The sequence below is a fragment of the Erpetoichthys calabaricus genome, chromosome 15, assembly GCF_900747795.2.
Source record: "Erpetoichthys calabaricus chromosome 15, fErpCal1.3, whole genome shotgun sequence".
Lineage (NCBI taxonomy): Eukaryota > Metazoa > Chordata > Cladistia > Polypteriformes > Polypteridae > Erpetoichthys > Erpetoichthys calabaricus.
In genome coordinates this window covers 23,629,976-23,653,322 of record NC_041408.2, presented here as the reverse complement: position 1 = coordinate 23,653,322, position 23,347 = coordinate 23,629,976, and the positions used below count along the sequence as shown (strand labels likewise).

Below are 23,347 nucleotides of genomic sequence, written 5' to 3'. Positions count from 1 at the left end.
TGGATTTCATATATACAGTCATATGAAAACGTTTAGGAACCCCTCTTTTAATTCTTTGGATTTTTGTTTATCATTGGCTGAGCTGTCAAAGTAGCAACTTCCTTTTAATATATGACATGCCTTATGGAAACAGTAGGATTTCAGCAGTGACATTGAGTTTATTGGATTAACAGAAAATATGCAATATGCATAATAACAAAAATAGGTTCATAAATTTGGGCACACCAACAGAGATATGACATCAATACTTAGTTCAGCCTCCTTTTGGCCTCTAGACGCTGTCCTCCTATAGCCTTTGAGTGTCTGGATTCTGGATGGAGGTATTTTTGACCATTCTTCCATACAAAATCTCTTCAGTTCAGTGAAATGTGATGGCTGCCGAGCATGGACAGCCTGCTTCAAATCATCCCATAGATTTTCGATGATATTCAAGTCAGGGGTCTGTGATGGCCATTGCAGAACATTGTATTTCTCCCTCTGCATGAATGCCTTTGTAGATTTCCAACTGTGTTTTGGGTCATTGTCTTGTTGGAATTTCCAACCCCTGCGTAACTTCAACTTTGTGACTGATGCTTGAACATTATTCTGAAGAATTTGTTGATATTGGGTTGAATTCATCTGACCCTCGACTTTAACAAGGGCCCCAGTCCCTAAACTAGCCACACAGCCCCACAGCATGATGGAACCTCCACCAAATTTGACAGTAGGTAGCAGGTGTTTTTTTTGGAATGCTGTGTTCTTCTTCCACAATGCAGAGCGCTTTTTGTTGTGACCAAATAACTCAAAAATTTCGCTCATCAGTCCAAAGCACTTTGTTCCAAAATGAATCTGGCTTGTCTAAATGAGCATTTGCATACAACAAGCGACTCTGTTTGTTTGTGGCGTGAGTGCAGAAAGGGCTTCTTTCTCATCACCCTGCCATACAGATTTCTTTGTGCAAACTGCACTGAATTGTAGAACGATGTACAGATACACCATTTGCAGCAAGATGTTCTTGCAGGTCTTTGGAGGTGATCTGTGGGTTGTCTATCACCATTCTCACAATTCTGCTCATATGCCGCTCCTGTATTTTTCTTGGCCTGCCAGACCTGCAGGGTTTAACAGCAACTGTGCCTGTGGCCTTCCATTTCCTGATTCCATTCCTTACAGTAGAAACTGACAGTTTAAACCTCTTAGATAGCTTTTTGTAGCCTTCCAATAAACCATGATACTGAACGATCTTTGTTTTCAGATCTTTTGAGAGTTGCTTTGAGGATCCCATGCTGTCACTCTTCAGAGGAGAGTCAAAGGGAAGCACAACTTGCAATTGACCACCTTAAATACCTTTATAGCTCATGATTGGACACACCTGTCTATGAAGTTCAAGGCTTAACGAGATAATCCAGCCAATTTGGTGTTGCAAGTAATCAGCATTGTGCAGTGACAGGCATTCAAATCAGCACAATTACAAGGGGACCCACATTTCTGCACAGCCAGATTTTCACATTTGATTTAATTTCATACAACTAAATACTGCTTCACTAAAAATCTTTGTTTGGAAAACACCGCAGTACTCAGATGTTCCTAAGAAATGAAAGACATACCAGTGTTATCTTTTTTGTTGAAAGTAAATTATTATGCAGGCTGAGAGGGGTTCCCAAACTTTTTCATATGACTGTGAGTGTGTGTGAGTGTGTGTATATATATATATATATATATATATATATATATATATATATATATATATATATATATATATAATTAATTATATAATATATTAGTGAGAGATATAGATATTGTCCTATACTAAATGTTGCAGTTTAAATAGTGCATTTCCTGGGATAAATTTATGTTTATAGGCAACACAGTAGCTGATAACTGCTAAAGATGAGGTGGTGGGCACAAACACCAATACAACACATTTTATTATTCTGTTTTGTTCTGTTTTCAGTTTATTTATGCTGAATTAAAATAATCTTTTGAGTGAACTGTATACAGTAATCCCTCGCTACTTCGCGGTTCACTTTTTGCGGATTCACGACTTCGCGGATTTTATATGTAAGCATATCTAAATACATAACGCGGATTTTTCACTGCTTCGCGGGTTTCTGCGGACAATGGGTCTTTTTACTTGCTTCCTCAGTTGGTTTGCCCAGTTGATTTCATACAAGAGATGCTATTGGCGGATGGCTGAGAAGCTACCCAATCAGAGCACGCAGTTAAGTTCCTGTGTGCTGCTGATTGGCTCAGCAACGGAGTGTTGCATTAACCAGGAAGTCTCATCTCACTCATTCATCATTAACGTGCTACTGCTTCAGGGGCCGTGTCCAAGCATCAACAGAAGATGCAAATGATTGCAGAAAAGGTAAAAGTTTTGGCTATGTTGAAGGAAGGGAACAGCTACACCGCTGCAGGACATCGATTCTTTTTATTTAAAAAGGAGGAAAAGCATATAAGATCTACAGCCGCAGTGTCCTTTAACCAGGGTGCAAAACGAGTTGCAAGTGGACGTGATAAGGCAGTAGTCTGGATGGAATCTGCTTTAGGAATCTTTGCAACAAGGTCGACGACGTCATGACCGCCTACAAGCTGCTACGTGTACTTTGCTATACAGTAAGTGTAAACTTATCTACCGATTTCATATTGCTTAGCAGTTGTCCCTGTTTTTAATAGAGTAAATGGTGGGTTGTAAACAATACAGGGAGGGTTTAAAAACGTCCAAATACACGTTAAGTAATTAAATAAATATAGTGTCCCTACTTCACGAAAATTCAGTTATCGCGGTCGGCCTTGGAACCTATCTCCCGCAATAAGTGAAGGATTACTGTATAGCGGAGTTTGCACATGTCTGAGTCATCTTGTACTCTCAGTTTACTTCTCTGTCGAGATGCGCATGTAACCTGTATGTGTGTGTGCGAGACCATCAATTATGTTGTCTTTTTTTTTTTTTTTCTCTGAATTCACTGTCGTAATCTTCTTTATTTATTTATATTTATATTTGTACAATGCTATATACTGTATACCCTGCCGTTCTTTCTTATATTCTGTAAGTGCCTTGAGCTTGGGAAAGGCGCTATATAAATAAAATGATTATTATTATTTTTCCCTTCATATCCACAACCACAGATCAAAACTCATCTGTAGGCATACCCTTACTCATTCAACTGTAGTTGTCTACTTTATAAAAGGAAAGTTTTTTTTCTCACTCGCCTATTCTCCCTCCACTTCAATTGCCAAGTTGGGAAATGGTTTTCATCGCTACACTTTCCTCCATTCTGTAGCTCTTAAACAAAACGCAAAAGACATATACACATATTCCAGAAAACAAAAACACTTAAAGAAGACTAAACAATCACTTACACTGAAAAAAGCTGAAAGTGAACTTCTTTAAACCGTTATTTCGCCACAAGCCAAGCAAAGTGAGTCCGTCTATCAGGACACCAGCTTTAAACTTGGGTATGGTTATCCATACGTGGCACACATGTGCGCTAAAAGCTGTGCAGGCTTGAAACAGTTTGGGACTGCCTATGAGATATCATTGACTGCAATGGCCAGCAGTCACTTCTTATTATAAATTCCACTTTCCATTTACCCGTTTTACTTGATTACATGTATTTATATAAAAATGGGGCCATCCAAATCCAACACTGCTAGATTTACTTTTCAAAGCAAATTTTTCTTAATCTGCGCTTAGGTATATTTGGAATGTTTACGTCAATTTAAGTCCGCTAAGACAGTCAGGGTAGGTTAAATTGTCCTCCTCTGACTGTGAGTGGACTGTTCCCTGCCATGTAGCCAGTGCAGATTTGGATTAAAGGAATACTGCACCCAAAATTTTTTTTGTTACTGACCCCATGTAGTTTTGTAGTGTTAGCTGAGAATAAATATTTAATTCTGTGTTTTCATACAAATTGGTGAAAAACAGTATATGATAGAATTCCAGCCAATAGTGACAAATTTCATTATATATAAGCGTTCTATATTTCATTATAGACTTTTTTTTCTCTCACATGTGCATGAAAACATGAGAATAAAGCTTTTTTTCTCTGCCATCCAAATAAACAACATGGGGTAAGTAACAAATTCAAAAATATCATTTTTAGGTGGAGTATTGTTTTAGGAAGGTATGTGAATGTTCCTGTATGTTACAAGATAGACAGTCTCTGGGGTTTTGACATAATTTTGAAACTCTATATCCTTTATGTCAAACCGAGTATTCATATACTAAAGTCAGATGATATATATTTCTCTAAAAGTTTATTATATTGTAAATCAAGAAAACATGTTTTTAAAATTTTTATTTTGGACTCATTATGGTGGTGCTGCATTTTTTTTTTTCTTGTAATGTTTAGTGACTGCACAGCATGTGTAAACCTCACTTGGTCAAGGACATTTCCCAGCATTCTACACTCTCATTCTAACCCTTGTGTCTTATATCACTCACAGGAAAAGCTTCAGTTATGGCAATTTTCAATGTAACTGTGGGGAAGAAAAAAGTGCAAGTGGCAGGCTGTCGAGTACAGAAGGGTCATCTAGAAAGGAAGATGAAGTTTAAACTGCTGCGAAGTGGAGATGAAATTTGGAAAGGTAACCCGAGTGTGTTCATTATGGGGGTTATTAACTAGGACATCTGCCGCTATGAAAGTGTTGTTAGTAGATTAACAGTGTAGCTTCAAATGAAACACCATCTGGCCTGTTTCAAAAATCCTTTCAAAATGTTTCTGTTCCGTGAAACCTAATAAAGCCAAGATAACTTCCTAACTTCTCTGAACCCACTGAACCCAAGAGTTTTAAAAATCTAAAGCTTTTTACAACATTATACGGCAATAATAATCACTTGAAATGATCGGTTTTCTGTTCTGAATTTTAAATTTAGGAACAGGCTTTTTATAAAACATTATCATTTTACATAGGATAATAAAACCAATCACTAATAATTACTATTATTATTATTATTTAATAATAATAAAAATAATATTATTATTGTCTCTTCTGCATCAAGAAGAGTCTTTTCCTATTTTCCTAACATTGCCCTCAGAATACTAATCAATGAAATTCTACCTGCACAGGGCCATTTTTGTGAGATGCCTGCAATATGATTGCTACTAAAGCAAATCAGTGCATATTTTTGCATAAATAGGGTGGCACAAGCACAGTGCTTAATTCTTTCCCTTTGTTAATTCTGCCCCCTCATAGATCAAGAGTCCTAGGCTTGACTCCTGCAGCTGATCATTGTCTGTGTGGAGTTTGCATGTTCCCCTCATGTCTGCTTGAATTTGTTTCCAGTGACTCTGGTTTTCCTTCTGCGATTCAAAAGACTTGCAGGTTAGGCTAATTAAGGCAATTATTTCAGATCGTCACTGTGTGTTTGTGGGTGAGCGTGAGTGGGCCCTGCAATTTCTAGGTTGGCCCTATTTTTGTTCCTGATGTTGCCAGGATAGACTCAGGCCCTCAACATACAACTGACTCCCTTTGAAATAAATTTTAGTGGACCTCAGAAATTAGTTATGTTTTTTATGACAAACACCAAGTATTTCTCTAAGTTTATTTTATTGAGACCGTGTATACTCACGTTTAAGTTCTCCCGCAGATAAGTCGGGGTTTGATTTTTACCGTATAATTTCTGGTATTTTATAATGTTGGTCGTATAAGTCGAATGCGGTAAACTCATGCTATTGGTCCAAGAGATTATGATATGCTAATGCCCACCTGAGAGAGTAACCACGGAGCACATGGCCTTTCTTTACTATGTATTGTCCCTACGTGACCACACAGTAATACCTGAACTATTACAAAGTGACGTTTGCACTGTTTGGAGTTTTTTTTTTTTATCTCACACCCTCATACACCTTTATTGTAAGAACATCCCTTATCTACGATGGAGCATTCAATCAGAAGAAAATATGAAGCAGGTTTTAAATGAAAAGTTGTTGAAGTGGCGAAACAAAATTGGTAACTGCGCTACTGCAACAAAATTCGATGTGTTTGAGAAAATGATTGTGAGATTGGAGGAGGCAAGAAGATGTAAAAATAAATAAATAAATAAAATGTAAGTGTCGCATTTTTGAACAGGCATATAAGTTGGGGGTCTGATTTCATGATCAATATTTCAGATTTCAAGACCCGACTTATACGCGAATATATACAGTAATAATGTGGAGATCTCATGATAAGCCTGCAGTGTAAAAAGACCAAAGCTTTTTTTGAACAGTTGCGACGCTATAAATGGTGGCCGTCAGATAGGCACATTCAGACATGAAATGACGATCACAAAGACATTTATTTTATGATCTGTCTAAAAAATGTATGCATTTTATCTACATATGACTGTCATTTTGGGGCAAAATTGATTTGATGCAATGAAGAAATAGCGGGATAAAAAAATCCAAGGGTTGAATTCTTCTTTTCTATCTGTAGATAATGTGTGTTACATTTCCATTCTTGTGTATTTTCACTTTTAGGAAAAAGTATGTCGGTATTTGAATGTACCTTTTTTATATATAATAATATACAATATATAGTGCATCCGGAAAGTATTCACAGCACATCACTTTTTCCACATTTTGTTATGTTACAGCTTTATTCCAAAATGGATTAAATTTATTTTTTTCCTCAGAATTCTACACACAACACCCCATAATGACAATGTGAAAAAAGTTTACTTGAGATTTTTGCAAATTTATTAAAAATAAAAAAACTGAGAAAGCACATGTACATAAGTATTCACAGCCTTTGCCATGAAGCTCAAAATTGAGCTCAGGTGCATCCTGTTTCCTGTGATCATCCTTGAGATGTTTCCGCAGCTTCACTGGAGTCCACCTGTGGTAAATTCAGTTGACTGGACATGATTTGGAAAGGCACACACCTGTCTATAGAAGGTCCCACAGTTGACAGTTCATGTCAGAGCACAAACCAAGCATGAAGTCAAAGGAATTGTCTGTAGACCTCCGAGACAGGATTGTCTCGAGGCACATATCTGGGGAAGGTTACAGAAAAATTTCTGCTGCTTTGAAGGTCCCAATGAGCACAGTGGCCTCCATCATCCATAAGTGGAAGAATTTCGAAACCACCAGGACTCTTCCTAGAGCTGGCCGGCCATCTAAACCGAGTGATCAGGGGAGAAGGGCCTTAGTCAGGGAGGTGACCAAGAACCCGATGGTCACTCTGTCAGAGCTCCAGAGGTCCTCTGTGGAGAGGAGAACCTTCCAGAAGGACAACCATCTCTGCAGCAATCCACCAATCAGGCCTGTATGGTAGAGTGGCCAGACGGAAGCCACTCCTTAGTAAAAGGCACATGGCAGCCCGCCTGGAGTTTGCCAAAAGGCACCAAAAGAAAATTCTCTGGTCTGATGAGACGAAGATTGAACTCTTTGGTGTGAATGCCAGGCATCATGTTTGAAGGAAACCAGGCACCGCTCATCACCAGGCCAATACCATCCCTACAGTGAAGCATGGTGGTGGCAGCGTCATGCTGTAAGGATGTTTTTCAGCAGCAGGGACTGGGAGACTAGTCAGGATAAAGGGAAAGATGACTGCAGCAATGTACAGAGACATCCTGGATGAAAACCTGCTCCAGAGCGCTCTTGACCTCAGACTGGGGCGACGGTTCATCTTTCAGCAGGACAACGACCCTAAGCACACAGCCAAGATATCAAAGGAGTGGCTTCAGGACAACTCTGTGAATGTACTTGAGTGGCACAGACTTGAATCCGATTAAACATCTCTGGAGAGATCTTAAAATGGCTGTGCACCGACGCTTCCCATCCAACCTGATGGAGCTTGAGAGGTGCTGCAAAGAGGAATGGGCGAAACGTGCCAAGGATAGGTGTGCCAAGCTTGTGGCATCATATTCAACAAGACTTGAGGCTGTAATTGCTGCCAAAGGTGCATCAACAAAGTATTGAGCAAAGGCTGTGAATACTTATGTACATGGGATTTCTCAGTTTTTTGATTTTTAATAAATTTGCAAAAACCTCAAGTAAACTTTTTTCACGTTGTCATTATGGGGTGTTGTGTGTAGAAGTCTGAGGAAAAAATGAATTTAATCCATTTTGGAATAAGGCTGTAACATAACAAAATATGGAAAAAGTGATGCGCTGTGAATACTTTCCAGATGCACTGTATGTGTGTGTGTGTGTGTGTGTGTATATGTGACAAGGCGCTATATGAGTGCCACTGGAAGCACACGTAAAATAAACTTTTTATTTTTATTCGTCTGTGGGCTACGTCTTCCCCGTACCCACAAACACAAATCTTCTCCTTTAAATCCTCCACTCCTCGCTGGCAGCTTTGTCTCCTTGCTCCTGACTCTGACTCCTGGAGTAGTGGCTGCTGGCTCCTTTTATAAGGTGCCCAGAAGTGCTCCAGGTACCCATTTCCGGCTACACTTCTGGGTGTGGCGAATTAACTGCCCATAAGGGCTCAGCAGCTCCTGCTGCAGCACCCCCCGGAAGTGCCTGCGGATCCCAACAGGGTTGCACCAAAGTCCAAATCCCATGAAGCCCTGCAGGAGTCTGAGGGAAGATATTGGGTAGCCCATGCTTGCTGCCCCGGAGCATATACTGAAGGGGTGTCCGCCACAATATATATAGTGTTTACATGTGCCTGATTGACTGACGAGACATTCCTGGCTATGTGCAGGCACCCTAAAGACCAACCATTTTCAGTAATGGACCAGTCACATGGCCCCAAGGCACACAAAAAAGTGGACAGACTAGCTGTGGAAACCTCAAAGAAAGCCATGGTGATGTTTCACATTTCAGTGCTTGTCTACAGCAGTGCAAAATACACTGCATGTCAGAGGCATCATGGCTCAAGTCCCAGCTTTATCCGTTTTTTAAGTTTAGTTGTATTACTTATTCTATTATATGAATATGTGCAAGAAAATAATGATTATTAACACTTTCTGTGTGATTTTTAAGCAAATTTGAATTGCTTATTACTATAATATTATACTATTATCAGAAAAAAAATGTCCCACATTGTTCTTATATGATATTCATTCCGTCTTTTTACTTCTATCCATTTCTTATTTTATTGTCTGAAAGTCGAATGACATCCTCATGATTCCTGGTGTATTTTCCTCTGTCCTCTTCTGTAATTTTAAACTGGTGGCATTGCCAAATTCCTGTAAAGCAACAGAAGCATCGCCATCTCTCAAGACCCTCCATTGTTCTTTATCAATTCAAATGTCTCCCCTGCTCCTGCGGTCATTTTAAAACAATCTCTCCGGTCCAGAAGCACCTGTTTGGCGTCTCTGGTCTCACTGAATAAATAGTCTATCAGGAAATCTAAGTGGCCTTTAGAGTTGAGGTAACGCTTTAGTTTAGGCATTGCAAAAACGCCTCGCTTACTCGCATGCATACTGTTATGCAACAAGATGTGAATAAAGGTTTTGTGTTTTGGTGTTATTTGAACTTACAAAGCATCAGTAAAGTGTTTATTCATCTTTGCAATGTGGCTTACTAAAAAATGTCACTTTGAAGCAGTCCGGAGTGGCTTAAGTGAGACAGATCTCCTTTGATATTGGATACCATTGTCCCTAGTGTGTGCTTCGTGTGTGCTTGGTGTGTTTGTGTGCTGTGGGTTGGCACCCTGCCCGGGATTGGTTCCTGCCTTGTGCCCTGTGTTGGCTGGGATTGGCTCCAGCAGACCCCCGTGACCCTGTGTTCGGATTCAGCGGGTTGGAAAATGGATGGATGGACTTCAGTAGTTGACCTGTAAATCCTTCATATTCATATCAAATGCTCTTAATAGGCCATGTCATTTGCCATCTTACTGATGCATTATAAGCATAATTAACACCAAAAGAATCCATGGTTTAAATTTTGTTACAAAAGAGTAATGGAGTAATAGATGCATTTTTGCACTACCTAAAGTGTTACCGAATTGCATAATTACCCTAAGTTCTTGTCAATAAGCCGCGGCTTATCTAAGGAAAAAAGTTGTGAAAATGAAAAAATAGAATATCGGCTTATACATAAGTCCGGCTTATACATCCATCGCGGGGGTTGCGTTCCAGAGCCACCCGCGAAATAAGAATATCCGCGAAGTAGAAACCATATGTTTATATGGTTATTTTTATATTGTCATGCTTGGGTCACAGATTTGCGCAGAAACATAGGAGGTTGTAGAGAGACAGGAACGTTATTCAAACACTGCAAACAAACATTTGTCTCTTTTTCAAAAGTTTAAACTGTGCTCCATGACAAGACAGAGATGACAGTTCCGTCTCACAATTAAAAGAATGCAAACCTATCTTCCTCTTCAAAGCAGTGAAGCAAACAAATCAATATGTCTGTTTGGCTTTTAAGTATGCGAAGCACCGCGGCACAAAGCTGTTGAAGGCGGCAGCTCACACCCCCTCCGTCAGGAGCAGACAAAGAGAGGGAGAGGGAGAGTTTGTTTTTCAGTCAAAAATCAATACGTGCCCTTCGAGCTTTTAAGTATGCGAAGCACTGTGCAGCATGTCTTTTCAGGAATCAGCTTTACAAAAGATAGCAACGTGAAGATAATCTTTCAGCATTTTTAGACGAGCGTCCGTATCGTCTAGGTGTGCGAACAGCCCCCCTGCTCAATCCCCATACGTCAGGATCACAGATAGTCAGCGCAAGACAGAGAGAACAGTAAGCCGGGTAGCTTCTCAGCCATCTGCCAATAGCGTCCCTTGTATGAAATCAACTGGGCAAACCAACTGAGGAAGCATGTACCAGAAATTAAAAGACCCATTGTCTGCAGAAATCCGCGATATATATTTAAATATGCTTACATATAAAATCACAATTTAAATGACCGCTACGCGCTCGTGTTGACTCGGCGACGCCCAGAGCAGAAAGAACGCGCTCCGGCCGCTCCAACCGCGCCATGCGGGGAGTGAGAGAGACGGCAATATCTCACACTCTCTCCCCCCTTAAAGAAATTAAATGGGTGCGAGTGAGACCACTGACCTCCCTCCCTTCTATTAGTTATAGGTTATAGTACGTTCGGCTTATCCATGAGTCCGGCTTATCTATGATACGATTTTATTTTAAAAATTCGTATGATTTTTGGTCTCCGGCTAATACATGAGTCCGGCTTATAGACAAGAACTTAGGGTACAAATAGTGTGTGTGTTTATACATTTTTATAATTCTATACACACGCTGGTTTGTAGTGTATACTTGTGTACAGAGACTTGTAGAAGAAATTGAGCTGAATTTGTACTGGCCTGGATTGGTTACCAGTGCAATGTGCTGGTATTTATTAGTGCATAATAACAAGACACCCCTCAGCACTGCTGATCATACAGAAGTTCTACATGAGGACAAGAAAAATGAATAGTGTTGGGTTTTTTTTTTAAATCCCGTTTTATAGAAGTACTGTTCCATTCCAGGCTCTCTTACAACACTAAAGCATCACAAGGATGATGTGCAGTCAGTGAAGACCGGCATGGACTGTGGTGTGAGTCTGGACGGCGACATCGACTTTGAGCCTGGAGACGAGTTGGTGTGTTTCAAAGAAGTGGAAAAGCAGCAAGTAATCTCTTGGGATCCGGGGTTTTAAAATGACACAAAAGGTGTTAGAAGATGTATTAAGGGCAACTGCAACATTTCTGTAGTTTTCATAAAAAATACCTTATTTTAATTTGAAAACCGTTTTTGTCTTGTTTAAACTAAGTACTCCAAGCACACGCTACCCTTTGTGTTCAGTTTATTTATGGCTACGCCTGCAGTAATAACAACTACTTAACACCATTGAAGGTTGTTTTAAAAGGTGCACTATAAACGCTTATTCAATTCAAGTGGAGTATGATGGGTAGATTACAACTTCAAAACTGAAGAAGAATAAACGGCATATGATTTACTGTGTCCGCCATGATGTTTGGGACAAAGACACATTTAGCCTTGATTTAGCCCTCTCCTCCACAGTTTAAAATTACAAATCAAACAATTCAGAGGTGATTAAAGTGCACATTGCAGACTTTCATTTAATGGTATTTGCATTCATTTCAGTGACACCATGTAGAAATGACCACACTTTTTCTACATGGATTAGAAAGAAGAAACACCTGGCACCCTGCCCGGGGTTTGTTTCCTGCTTTGCGCCCTGTGTTGGCTGGGATTGGCTCCAGCAGACCCCCGTGACCCTGTAGTTAGGATATAGTGGGTTGGATAATGGATGGATTCCCCCCCAACCCCTTTTTCAGGGCACCATAATGTTTGGGACATAACAATGGTAGGTGTATTCAGGCAGTCATATTTAGGACTTTGTTGAATATCCCTTGCAGTGACTGCTTGAAGTCTGCAATTTATAGACCTCACCAGGTGCTGAGGAGCTTCGCTGGTGATGCTCTGCCATCTTCAGCTCCTGCTTGTCCCCTTAAGTTATCTCTTCATCATATGGAAAGCCAACTCAGTTGGATTGAAATCGGGTGAGTATCATGGCTATTCAAGAATTTTCAGTTTTTTGGCTTTAAAAAGCTCCTGTGTTGCTTTAGCAGTATATCTGGGATCATTACCATGTTGTAGGATGAAGCACTGTCCAGTGGTTTGGAGGCATTGACTGGAAGTTGAGCAGGTAAGATGTTTCTGTACACCTCAGAATCCATAGCACCACTGCCATCGGCACATTCATCACCCGTGATGAGAAGTGCACAGTATTTTAATGAATAAATGTGTATTTCACTTTCATATCAATACTACATCTACAGAATAAGTAAAATATATAAGTAACAGTATATTATTTCAACTTATAAGTCATTGAAGGTGACTAAGCAAACGCTTTACAAGTGTGTGGCCTGTTTGACATTGTTTATTAGTAAGCAACATCAAGCTGCACATGAGAGAAACAATCCATTGATGTCAATGCCTGCAATGTTCAGGGCCTGACCTTATGATTAGTTTATGGTCACAGCAAAGCAGACATTGAAAAGAAAACCGACAATTACTGGCAATCAGAGGGATTGTTGGGATGAAAACAATTTCATCGGTTCTGTCACTTGCATTACAGGACTGCAGATTTGAAATGCAGAAGGCACAATACTTGAAAATAAATTAAAAAAAGGAAACGCAAGGATCAGAACATAGAATTTACTCCCCAGAATGTGAAGGGCAATACATTCCCTCAACAAAAATGTTTTAACTCTCGAAGTCTGTGAGTTAGGCACCAGGGGGCAGTACTGAGTCGATGAGTAAGTACATTGCTTTTTAAGGTCTCCCTTTTAGATACAGATTTTTATGTATTGCTAAACTTTCATGACAATCTGTTTGTATGTAACCTTGATTTGGGACTCAAAATGTAAGAAAGATTTCTCAAAGAAACAAGAGTAGCCCTATAATCTGACCAGAGCCAAAATGAATACACACACTAAATTTAATGTAAATTGATTGGCATATTCTGAAGTGATGCATGGAAAAGCAGCCAGACCCTCTTCACTTGACTTACACTGAAGATCTATTCTTCTACATTCCAGTTTAAATTTGGAATTGCTCGGCTGCTTTTCAGTGTTTTCCTTTATCAGTAGTAAAATAGGGTACTGTACATCCAATCGGGGGAGGCTGTTGTGGAAGACCATGTCATCTCTGTCAATCAGCCAGGCTGACCAAAAATCAACTTTATTCCAAGTGCTATCACAAGGTATAACCTCAAACTTTGCAGTCTTCATTTTTGCATTACAAAATTCAATGGACGTTACTCTAAGAGAATGACAGTCATGTCTTATTAGATGGCTTTTCCAGTTGTAGCCTTCACTTACATCGTCTTAGCAAGTCGGAGGCAGTCAGCGGTGTGCTCCTCTGATGATCAGTCATAGAGTGACACGCTCAGCTCCTCATTCCAACAATATCAAGCAAGTCTGAGTTTGTCTTCAGTTATGGGGTGGGCTCTGTCCAGGAGCACTGACCACCAGTGTAGCAAGAAAGAATGATGCATGCAGGCGTTTTGGACCTCACAAACAGAAGAGACGCACATCTGTCTGAGGTCACATTTTACAAATCACAACAGAAAGAAAAAATGCAGCGATTGCAGCTGAACACTCCCTGCCCGTTGCCCCTTCATACGGCACCGGCTCCATCGGGCAGTCACGGCTGTGCTACAAGATTTTTCTTTTACTCGGTTGCTAAACTTGATGTACCCAACAATTTTCAGTCACGTAAACGGAGATGATCTACTGATGGGATCAGCAACTCTGACATAACCCACAACTAAAGTCATGGGTGGGCTAAGACAGCACCTCAAGAAAATAATTCACTATTAAATGTGAAATAAATTGGATTTTTCTTTTTAAAAATTGTCAATTTGTGGCGAATGAAAAATGCTGTTTTTGAATAAAAGTCGGAGAGCATTTTACAACTACTTTCGACTGTGGTTCCCATATCACTGAGGAGGAGTGGTTTGGCCCACTATGAGCAGAATGACCAAGTCACCTGATCTTAAGCGATGCTCAGTTTGTTTTACAGTACATGACAGGCAGTTCTGTTGGCTATAAAATCTTAGGCCCAGAAATTCATCTATAATCTCAGATCACATGCACAGCCGTGGCAGTGAGGTCCATGGGAGAAATCCCAGGAGTTGTCTCTCAGTGCCATCTTCTGAAGCGGCCTCTCTGGCATTGAAGGAGAGCTTTTTTTAGAAAGCTGTGCAAAGGGCAGTTTGCTCTCCGGCTGTGAAACACGGCCAATATTAGCGTTAAATGAATCACAGCTGGAAAGAGCAGAGGACGATCAACTGAATATGTGAAGTAGCAATGCCGAAAAAGAGGTGTACACAATCAGTAGTGGAGGGGCCTAATTACAAGGGTAAAGGAAACACTGGCAACCCACTTGCCAGTTAAACCAATGACTGAAGATATTAAAACAGAACGCAGAAAAGCAGTAGCAATGTCACCTAAATTCCAAAAATGTAACTGTACTAATTTGAAAGTAATGGTAGTACCAAATGAAAGCCAGTACTGCGCACACTCATCACTTACTCCACAAGACACACAACTACCTGAGACAAAACTACACATGAAAATGGCACCCAGTGGTAATGCAACAGCACCAGTTGTGTCTGGAAATGCTGTCTGTTCAAGGCAGGAGAGTTTCAATGCTTGACTGCTGAACTTTTTTTTTTTTAATTAAGGATTATTACTTAATAAAACACACCGCATTTAATTACTGCCACTTTTACCCCAATATAAATAAAGAGTTAGTTAAGAAATAGACATGTGCATTTAGGAGCACAGTGATGCGATTATGATGATTATTTAACTTGTAGCATCATCAGGTTGTTGGACGAAACAAAATAAATTACATTAATTCTCCGATTGTATGTAGCACATCTACACATGTCCGTTTTAAGCAGCCCTCCATGTTTTGACCAGTCTATACAGTTCAGGGTCATGAAGAAACCTCACACACATCCACGGTTATGTATATACATACCACTCCGCCCCCCGACAGTTGTAGCAAGTAAAAAAATCAAGGCAAGACTCAAGACGACGTGGCTCTCTAGCTTCTGTACACAGACAATGAAATGAGCTGCTCCATTAGGAAATAACAAAATTATTCATTGACAAAGCAGCATACTTCATTTCTAATGACAAATTGTCACTTTTTTTGCTTTTGAAGTTCACTGATAAAAGCCCCTAGAATGTGAGAAACTGCAAGTCCTGTTAATGTAATAATTTTGGATTAATGCACAGACTTCGCAATAACAAAGTCATCTAAACTACTAAAGCACAAGGAAGGGTGTTTTAGGTCAGTTCTGAAACAACGGATTAATGTAAAATTAGTAATTTATTTTATTTACACAGTAAGACTTACATTTCAACAAATGTAACTGGGAAAGATAAAGCACCAGGAGTCTAACATTTGCAAAACAAATCAGTCCAACTCAACAGTAATAGTACAGCTACTGATTCAAAGATAAATCTTAAAATAGAAAATAATACAAACTTAACCAAGATGATCTGACAAAACAGATTTTGAAAGCATATGGTTACAAAACCACTTTAAAAATATATATCTTGAATTATTCTGGAATTCGCTAACGGAACAAAAACATTTGAATTACGTTTAGTATCGATTTTAAGCATTATTAGTTAGTGGAATGAAAATGTCAAGAGTACAAATTTGGAATGTGCATGTGGTATAATAAACTTGGTGGTCCTTGATGACATCATCCTTTGTAAACCTCAGGCCAAACTCCACCCAAAATTAGAACACAGACACACACAGTCTCCCAAATGTTACACTGGGGGAATCCCCATGTTGATCACACATTAAACACTTAGTTGTATTTTGATATTTATAAATGCCAATACTAGTTTACTAAATAGTTGGGCTACTGATAGTAAATTTCAAAATTTGGTACTTTTAATATTTATAGTCTATTACAAAACAGACACAATACTGTTCACATGAACAATGGAGACCGATATCAAATATTGTAAAATTTCACTGGTATTGTTACTGAATACAAACATTCTACTCTTGTGAACTCTAACACGGCAAGGCCACTACAGTGGTTTTATGCACTGGACATGCTGCATCAGACTTTAAACACACATCCCCAGTTCCCTCAATGACCACAATATTATAACTGATGGATATTTTCATACTTTTAATGAAAATGTATCTATAAACATTTGACACCACTTCAGAAAATTCAATGAAACAAAGCCGTGTTACTTTTATAAACTTTTGTTTAATAGTTTGGTGTTCATTTTACTTGTCTTCAGGCTTGTTAAAACAGTAAGTTAGACAACACTTGCCACAGTAATGTCTATCAAAATGACTGGCCATGAAGACACCAGCACCACACTCATCTGCCGGGCACTCGCGTCGCAAGCGATGGATCTTTCCATTTTCATCAACCTGTCCCAAAAAAAAAATAAATAAAAAATTAAACATTGCTTGTTCTCTCAAAACGCCATACAGCATATTGCAGAAAACATTACTGATCAATTCCAATAAAAGTTAAAAGCAATGGTTACACTTGTGTTTAACCTTGAAATTAGCATATGAATTGACAGCAAATATATTGCATATATTTGCAAGAAAAGGAAATGTATTACATAGGACAAAAACAAAAAAACTGTCATAAATTGAGGACTTGTCAAACTGTCAGCTCACCTTGTAGTACTTGAGCACAGCAAGCTTCACCTTCTTTCTCTTGTGCTTGTTCTTCTTGGGTGTGGTGTAAGACTTCTTCTTTCTCTTTTTGGCACCACCACGAAGCCTCAACACAAGATGAAGTGTTGATTCCTAACAAAATAAGAATATAAAGTGAGTGTACAATTGTGCCTTGCTATTATAAAGGACTTCCCCATTTAAAGAAGAAGCAGGTTTATGAGGTAGCTATTAAAAATGCAACCTAAGACAACTAAGGCCTAATAAATAGTAATGGACATAGAGCATCAACTTGCACAAACTGGTACAGAACATTAAGAAACAGAAGGCAAAAACTGAAATCTGAGCAGAGATGTCCTTTCCACCTTGTATGGCACAAGAAGGGCTTCTCGCTCTGTCTCACTCTCCCCAACATGTGATGGTGCAAGAAAGGGCAAGATGGCCCTCCAGTCATGCTTCAAGTCCAGGTCACAAGCAATGGCATGACAAGACATACATCTGACTCCCATCCTATATCTCTGACTTCCTGCACGTTTCTTTTCATGTGCAGAACTGGCCTAAGTAACTATTTTTGGTAAGCTGCACTCTGTCCAAACAGAATGCACTGGACTTTTAAGAGATGCCATGTCTGCTTCAACTCCAGCACAGATGGTCACCACCAAAAACCAAATTACTGTACAAAAAGTGTTTATAGCTACCGAGGTACATGCATACTGAACCTATTAATGGTTGTAGAAAAAAGTACACTGTAGTTTATGAGAAATATAAAACACCTAGAGACATTTGACTTCCATTACACAGGAGGTATCCATCTCATAAGATGAGGCTCTATGTTATGGAAGAAAAATAAATAAAAAAAGGAACTAGGTTTCATAAATTAGTAAGTAAATAGATGGTACGTCATCAATTGGAGAATCCAGTTGAAAAATTGTGTCAACCTCTCCATAAAAATATTTTTAAGTGAAACGAGCATGGCTGGAGCCACACTGATTTGCAGCTTTTTATAACCCTCCAACAAATCCACTACTTTTCAGTGACACTTTGCCTTTTAATCATTGTGTATTTTTAACATTAAAAAGAGCTATAACTTTTCATTTAGTTATGAACCTTCAACATTCATATAGTGAAGGGGGGGGGGGGGGGGGCTATTTCAGATAATTAAACAGTACAGTAATCCCTCGCTATATCGCGCTTCGCCTTTCGCGGCTTCACTCCATCGCGGATTTTATATGTAAGCATATTTAAATATATATCACGGATTTTTCGCTGCTTCGCGGGTTTCTGCGGACAATGGGTCTTTTACTTTCTGGTACATGCTTCCTCAGTTGGTTTGCCCAGTTGATTTCATACAAGGGACGCTATTGGCAGATAGCTGAGAAGCTACCCAGCTTACTTTTCTCTTTCTCTTGCGCCGACTTTCTCTGATCCTGACGTAGGGGGTGTGAGCAGGGGGCTGTTCGCACACCTAGACAATATGGATGCTCGTCTAAAAATGCTGAAAGATTATCTTCACGTTGCTATCTTTTGTGCAGCTGCTTCCTGAAACAACATGCTGCCCGGTGCTTCGCATACTTAAAAGCTCGAAGGGCACGTATTGATTTTTGATTGAAAAACAAACTCTGTCTCTCTCTCTCTCTCTCTGTCTGCTCCTGACGGAGGGGGTGTGAGCTGCCGCCTTCAACAGCTTTGTGCCACGGTGCTTCGCATACTTAAAAACAGCCCTATTGATTTGTTTGCTTTTCTCTATCTCTGTGACAGCCTGTGCTCCTGACACACACTCCTTTGAAGAGGAAGATATGTTTGCATTCTTTTAATTGTGAGACGGAACTGTCATCTCTGTCTTGTCATGGAGCACAGTTTAAACTTTTGAAAAAGAGACAAATGTTTGTTTGCAGTGTTTGAATAACGTTCCAGGTCTCTCTACAACCTCCTGTGTTTCTGCGCAAATCTGTGACCCAAGCATGACAATATAAAAATAACTATATAAACATATGGTTTCTACTTCGCGGATTTTCTTATTTCGCGGGTGGCTCTGGAACGCAACCCCCGCGATGGAGGAGGGATTACTGTATTACAATAAGCCTTCAGAAACTGCTGTTAGCCCATAACACAAGTCAGTTATTGAGCTACTCTGTCAAACCTAAGTAAATGAACAAAAGCAGCATTTCATTTTCTCTCATCCTTTATTTCAAACCGATATGTTCATGTGTTAAACATGTTTTAAATATATGAAAGAACTAATGCACTTAAAAGGCAAATCGAAGAAAAATATTTAACACTAAAAGCAGCAACAGTTCTACTCCACTAAGTACTATTTGCCAGTAAACAAGCCAAGTAGTATATATATCTTGAGAACTACCTCCTGAAGTGCAGACTACACACTAGTAGTCTCAAAGCTTAAGATGACGTACCTTCCAAACAGAGTGTCTGCTTTTTGGATGGTGGTTAAAAGACCTGTCTATCATGTCAACGATACTGTAACAGTAGATGAGTCTTGCTCAGGATGTCCTGCTCACAGTTGTGGTCTTCCACAACTCCTTAATGCTAACAGTTCCTCAACCTTGCCAACTTAACTCAGTGTAGAAATGTTTCAGAGCTTTTTATTTTTAAAATCTTTGATAAGACACTTGACAAAGATATTCACCTTTTGAATGTTGTAGTCAGACAGAGTGCGTCCATCTTCCAGCTGCTTACCAGCAAAGATCAATCGCTGCTGATCTGGAGGAATGCCTATAAAGGACAAACAACCAGTTATTTAAAAATGCTCTGAATGTCAAAGTCAAGATTTGTGAACCTGTAACAAGTAAACTTTGCAGTCTGAATCAACTACCATTATGCTGCCTAAATATCCGTTACAGGTTTTCAAGAATGAATATACCATAAATTTGTTGAGGATTTCTTGGATTCAAACTGCCATCTTGATTTTTTACATTCTGGGAAAACACTATGAAATTCTGTGTTTGGGATAAATTGATTATCAAAAAAAAGGAACTTAATAAAATATTCAAGTTTATTCAGAAAGGATATCGAAAAACCATCCTTGAGATACATAAACGCTGAGGGTAAGAACACGATTACATGAGACCCTCTAGGAGTTTGCTAGCAAAATCACAACATTACAGTTCATTTAAGCATTAAGAAAATGCAAACAAGATGTGTCACAGCATGGTGTAAGTAAAGAGGACAAGCTAGAACTGCTACATTATAACCAGGAAATTGCACTGTCAATCAGGTAGTCTTGCCTCTAAAACTTGCCGTTTTGTCAAACTATAGTGTTATAGAAAATCTTATGTATCTGACCAGATTGTGTTACTTCATTTATCAGCCAAAAACATTATTATGTAGGATTTCCTCACCATCTGGAGGGGCAGGTTTTCACCTCACAGTTCTATGCTGCAAAGCCCTGGCATAAATGGTTGTGGAACTGTAAACAACACGCAGGTCCACCAAACAAAAATTCTTTAGTATTGTTTGTTATATATACACACACAGGAATATTTTTTTTTTTAAATGTGTTTGAAAAAATAGGAAAGTGAGGAGGAGATCTGGATGCCATGTTTCTTGTAATTTTATAATGGCATTATATGCCGATGTTTCACACTGAAATAATCCTTAAACACATTAAACACCTCCAGTATATAAAAAATGTATGAAAGAGAGCTTTTCAGTTTACCTTCCTTGTCTTGAATTTTTGCCTTGACATTTTCAATAGTATCAGAAGGCTCAACCTGTAAAAACAACAAACTTAAGTATTTGTACAGTTCTCTCCATTTTACAATACCACTGCTCCACACTGTCAACAAAGCTAAATGCACAATAAACCAGCCATTTATAGTGTTGCTATAAAACTAAGGACGTGGTCAAAAATGAGACACCACTGCAAATATATTTCAAGGTATATATAGTCCGTTAGGTACCTGTTAAAACACATTGCTTTTATCACATAAAAACGTGAAAACTGTTTGAAATCTAAACTGGGGAGTATCACTACGGTGTGATACGGCATCCTAAGTTAACTAATTTAAAAAAGCCAGGAGGGACGAGTTTTCCGTATAGTCAAAGAGAAGAACAGCTATCTGTTATTCTACTATACGACGTTAGATCACTTAACAATTTACTCTCTTCCGATATTTGGAGAAAAGATCAAACTGCAGATTAGTACATTATCATTTTACAAACTCCGAGTTCTCATGTCATTGTGCATACACACGGAGAAGCAAGCTGCCGAAAACAGCCAGCATGTAGCATTAGACTGGACCCCAAAAGTAACCGGCGTTCAGTACTAAGACACGCAAACTGTACCGCTAAAACGTGTATTGGGCGAGCGGTACCCACATGCGCAGGAACAGGCCGTGCACGTGTGTCAGAATGCGTTTGTTCAGATCTGTAACGTTTTACAAAATACATTTCTTGTTTGAAAATGATTTGTCTTTAAGTATGAGCAATTGAAAGGTGGCACGCAATGACGATGACAGAACATTTGGACATACACATTAGGGCAACGCCGCTCAACCCACCTCTAGGGTTATAGTCTTCCCAGTCAAGGTTTTCACAAAGATCTGCATCTTTAAATTTCGTCCACCTAGTTGCAAGAAAAAAGCAAATAAACATTTTACTTTTCAAAAAAACACCTTGGGGGTGATACTAAGAATACAGACTAGCTGTTTTAATCAAGAATATAAAGATAAATGCAGGAGCGAAAACTTACCACTAACCTACAGCTAATGGCGGATCATGAGAAGAGGGCTTCCGCTGCGCACTACGGGGTTTTCTTGCAAGCAGGACAGGGGGTGGCTGTCTATTATTCTGCCTGCGCAAAAAATGCAAATCTTTTAGTCGCACCTTAATAAATTCTTGAAGTTTACCAAACGTGAGTGGCTAACAAAAATTACTATAAAATAAGACAATTGATGCAGCTCACAGGCTATGTAAATGACACCATAGGATGAATTCGCAGTGTATTATGGGACTGGTAGTTCTTAGATTACTTCATCGAAAGTAATTACTGTACAGTACAGAACTCAGGTTTAGACATTGTAGTCCTATATGGGCACTATGCAGCAACCCAGCGTAGGCAGGGCAAACTTACGCATTCACTAAATCGGAGTAATTTCTTTGATGCCTTCATACATGTTAAAACTCAGAGATTTTGTTTTAATAAAGGTAGTCTTTCAGCGTCTTTGCCGTACATCTCAGTTCAGATGATGTTGGTAAAACGTCTTCAGTTAGACTGGCAACCGTCATAAGACTGAAGAAGAGTCTATATATGGCAGACAATAATATCCATCAATTTGTTAGTCCAATTCATTTCCACAGGTCCAGAGCAAGTCATGGAAGGACTGGTAGCAACAGCAGAAAAGGAAAGAAGATTAATGACACAACGTTTTGGCCGTATAACCTTCATCAGCTGTGCAACTGAAATGGAAATAGCAGGTAACATAAATAAGAGGAGAAAGAAGGAAGGAAGCCAGCGCAGATGAAACGAGACAAGGTGAGAGTTGATGAGAAAAAGCTGCCTTTAGAAAGCAAATATTAAAAAGTTAATCGGTCATTGAAACCTGGAGAAATATGTGATCCCAGATCGAACTTGATACTAAGGCTACGAGTTATTTAAAAAAACTCGAACCATCATGCTTTAAGGAAAACCCTGACAGAATAATTTGCAAATTAAATAACTGTAAAATCTTTGATTGGCAAGGCTTTGCTTTTCACTATATCCATTCTGATGGTGTCAGTCATTAAGTCTGGGCAAAGTGCAGAGTCAAAAAAATCATTCATATCAAAATTACTCCTCCTGTTTTACAATGAATACTCTGCTTTCACAACTTGGGCCTGGTTCTATTCATTAAGGGCGCGCACAAAAAGGCGACCTTCAAAGGGGCGACCTCAATTGGGCGCGGAGAATAAAAGCGCACATAAATAAAAGCGATCTTCAAAGGGGCGACCTCAATTGAGCGCCGAATAAAGGCGCGCGTTTATAAAGGCGAGCTTCAAAAGGATGACCTTCGGAGCGAATTAAATTAATTGTCCTTGATTATGCTAATAGACCGCATCTCGAATATCTTCGTGGCATTGCACATAATCTACAGCTTCAAGTGTAACTTGCTTTCACCTTTTTATACATTCAGTCATTGCCTTAATCTAATTTTCTGTAATTTTGAAAACAAGGAAATATAGAGAGCTTTAGAAGTAGTTCGTTAGAAGTTCATGCATTAATTAACTGGATGTTTTAATATTCTTGCTTTCACCTTTTTATACGTTCAATCATTGCCTTTATC

The 23,347-nt window shown here is 39.2% G+C and overlaps 2 protein-coding genes across 4 annotated transcripts in view; one reads left to right on the top strand and one right to left on the bottom strand.

Annotated features, from left to right (window-relative positions):
- The window catches only part of mtif2 (mitochondrial translational initiation factor 2), a 36,692-nt gene extending 25,083 nt beyond the window's left edge, over window positions 1–11,609 (top strand). For 2 of the 3 annotated variants that reach the window (XM_051919683.1, XM_028820220.2), the window contains 2 exons: window positions 4,426–4,566; window positions 11,351–11,609. In XM_051919683.1, the coding sequence (XP_051775643.1) occupies window positions 4,426–4,566; window positions 11,351–11,520 (311 nt within the window). In that variant the 3' untranslated portion in view covers window positions 11,521–11,609. The remainder of the gene's footprint in view (window positions 1–4,425; window positions 4,567–11,350) is intronic. The other variant, XM_051919682.1, reaches the window with a different exon arrangement.
- Window positions 11,610–16,624: 5,015 nt separating this feature from the next.
- rps27a (ribosomal protein S27a) lies at window positions 16,625–21,854 on the bottom strand. Its single transcript, XM_028820511.2, has 6 exons — window positions 21,778–21,854; window positions 21,587–21,651; window positions 20,743–20,797; window positions 19,714–19,799; window positions 17,073–17,204; window positions 16,625–16,814 (listed from the first exon to the last, which is right to left on the bottom strand). The coding sequence occupies exons 2-6, from the start codon at window positions 21,632–21,634 to the stop codon at window positions 16,665–16,667; spliced, it is 471 nt and encodes a 156-aa protein (XP_028676344.1). The 5' UTR covers window positions 21,635–21,651; window positions 21,778–21,854; the 3' UTR covers window positions 16,625–16,664.
- Window positions 21,855–23,347: the final 1,493 nt, after the last annotated feature.

Bases quoted from the DNA above. Each gene is read 5' to 3' on its own strand.
- rps27a (XM_028820511.2), bottom strand. From the start codon at position 21,634: ATGCAGATCTTTGTGAAAACCTTGACTGGGAAGACTATAACCCTAGAG. The intron at 17,205-19,713 runs GTGAATATCTTT...TTATTTTGTTAG, and splicing joins CTGACTACAACATTCAAAAG to GAATCAACACTTCATCTTGT. The intron at 16,815-17,072 runs GTGAGCTGACAG...TTTTTGGGACAG, and splicing joins CTGTGCTCAAGTACTACAAG to GTTGATGAAAATGGAAAGAT.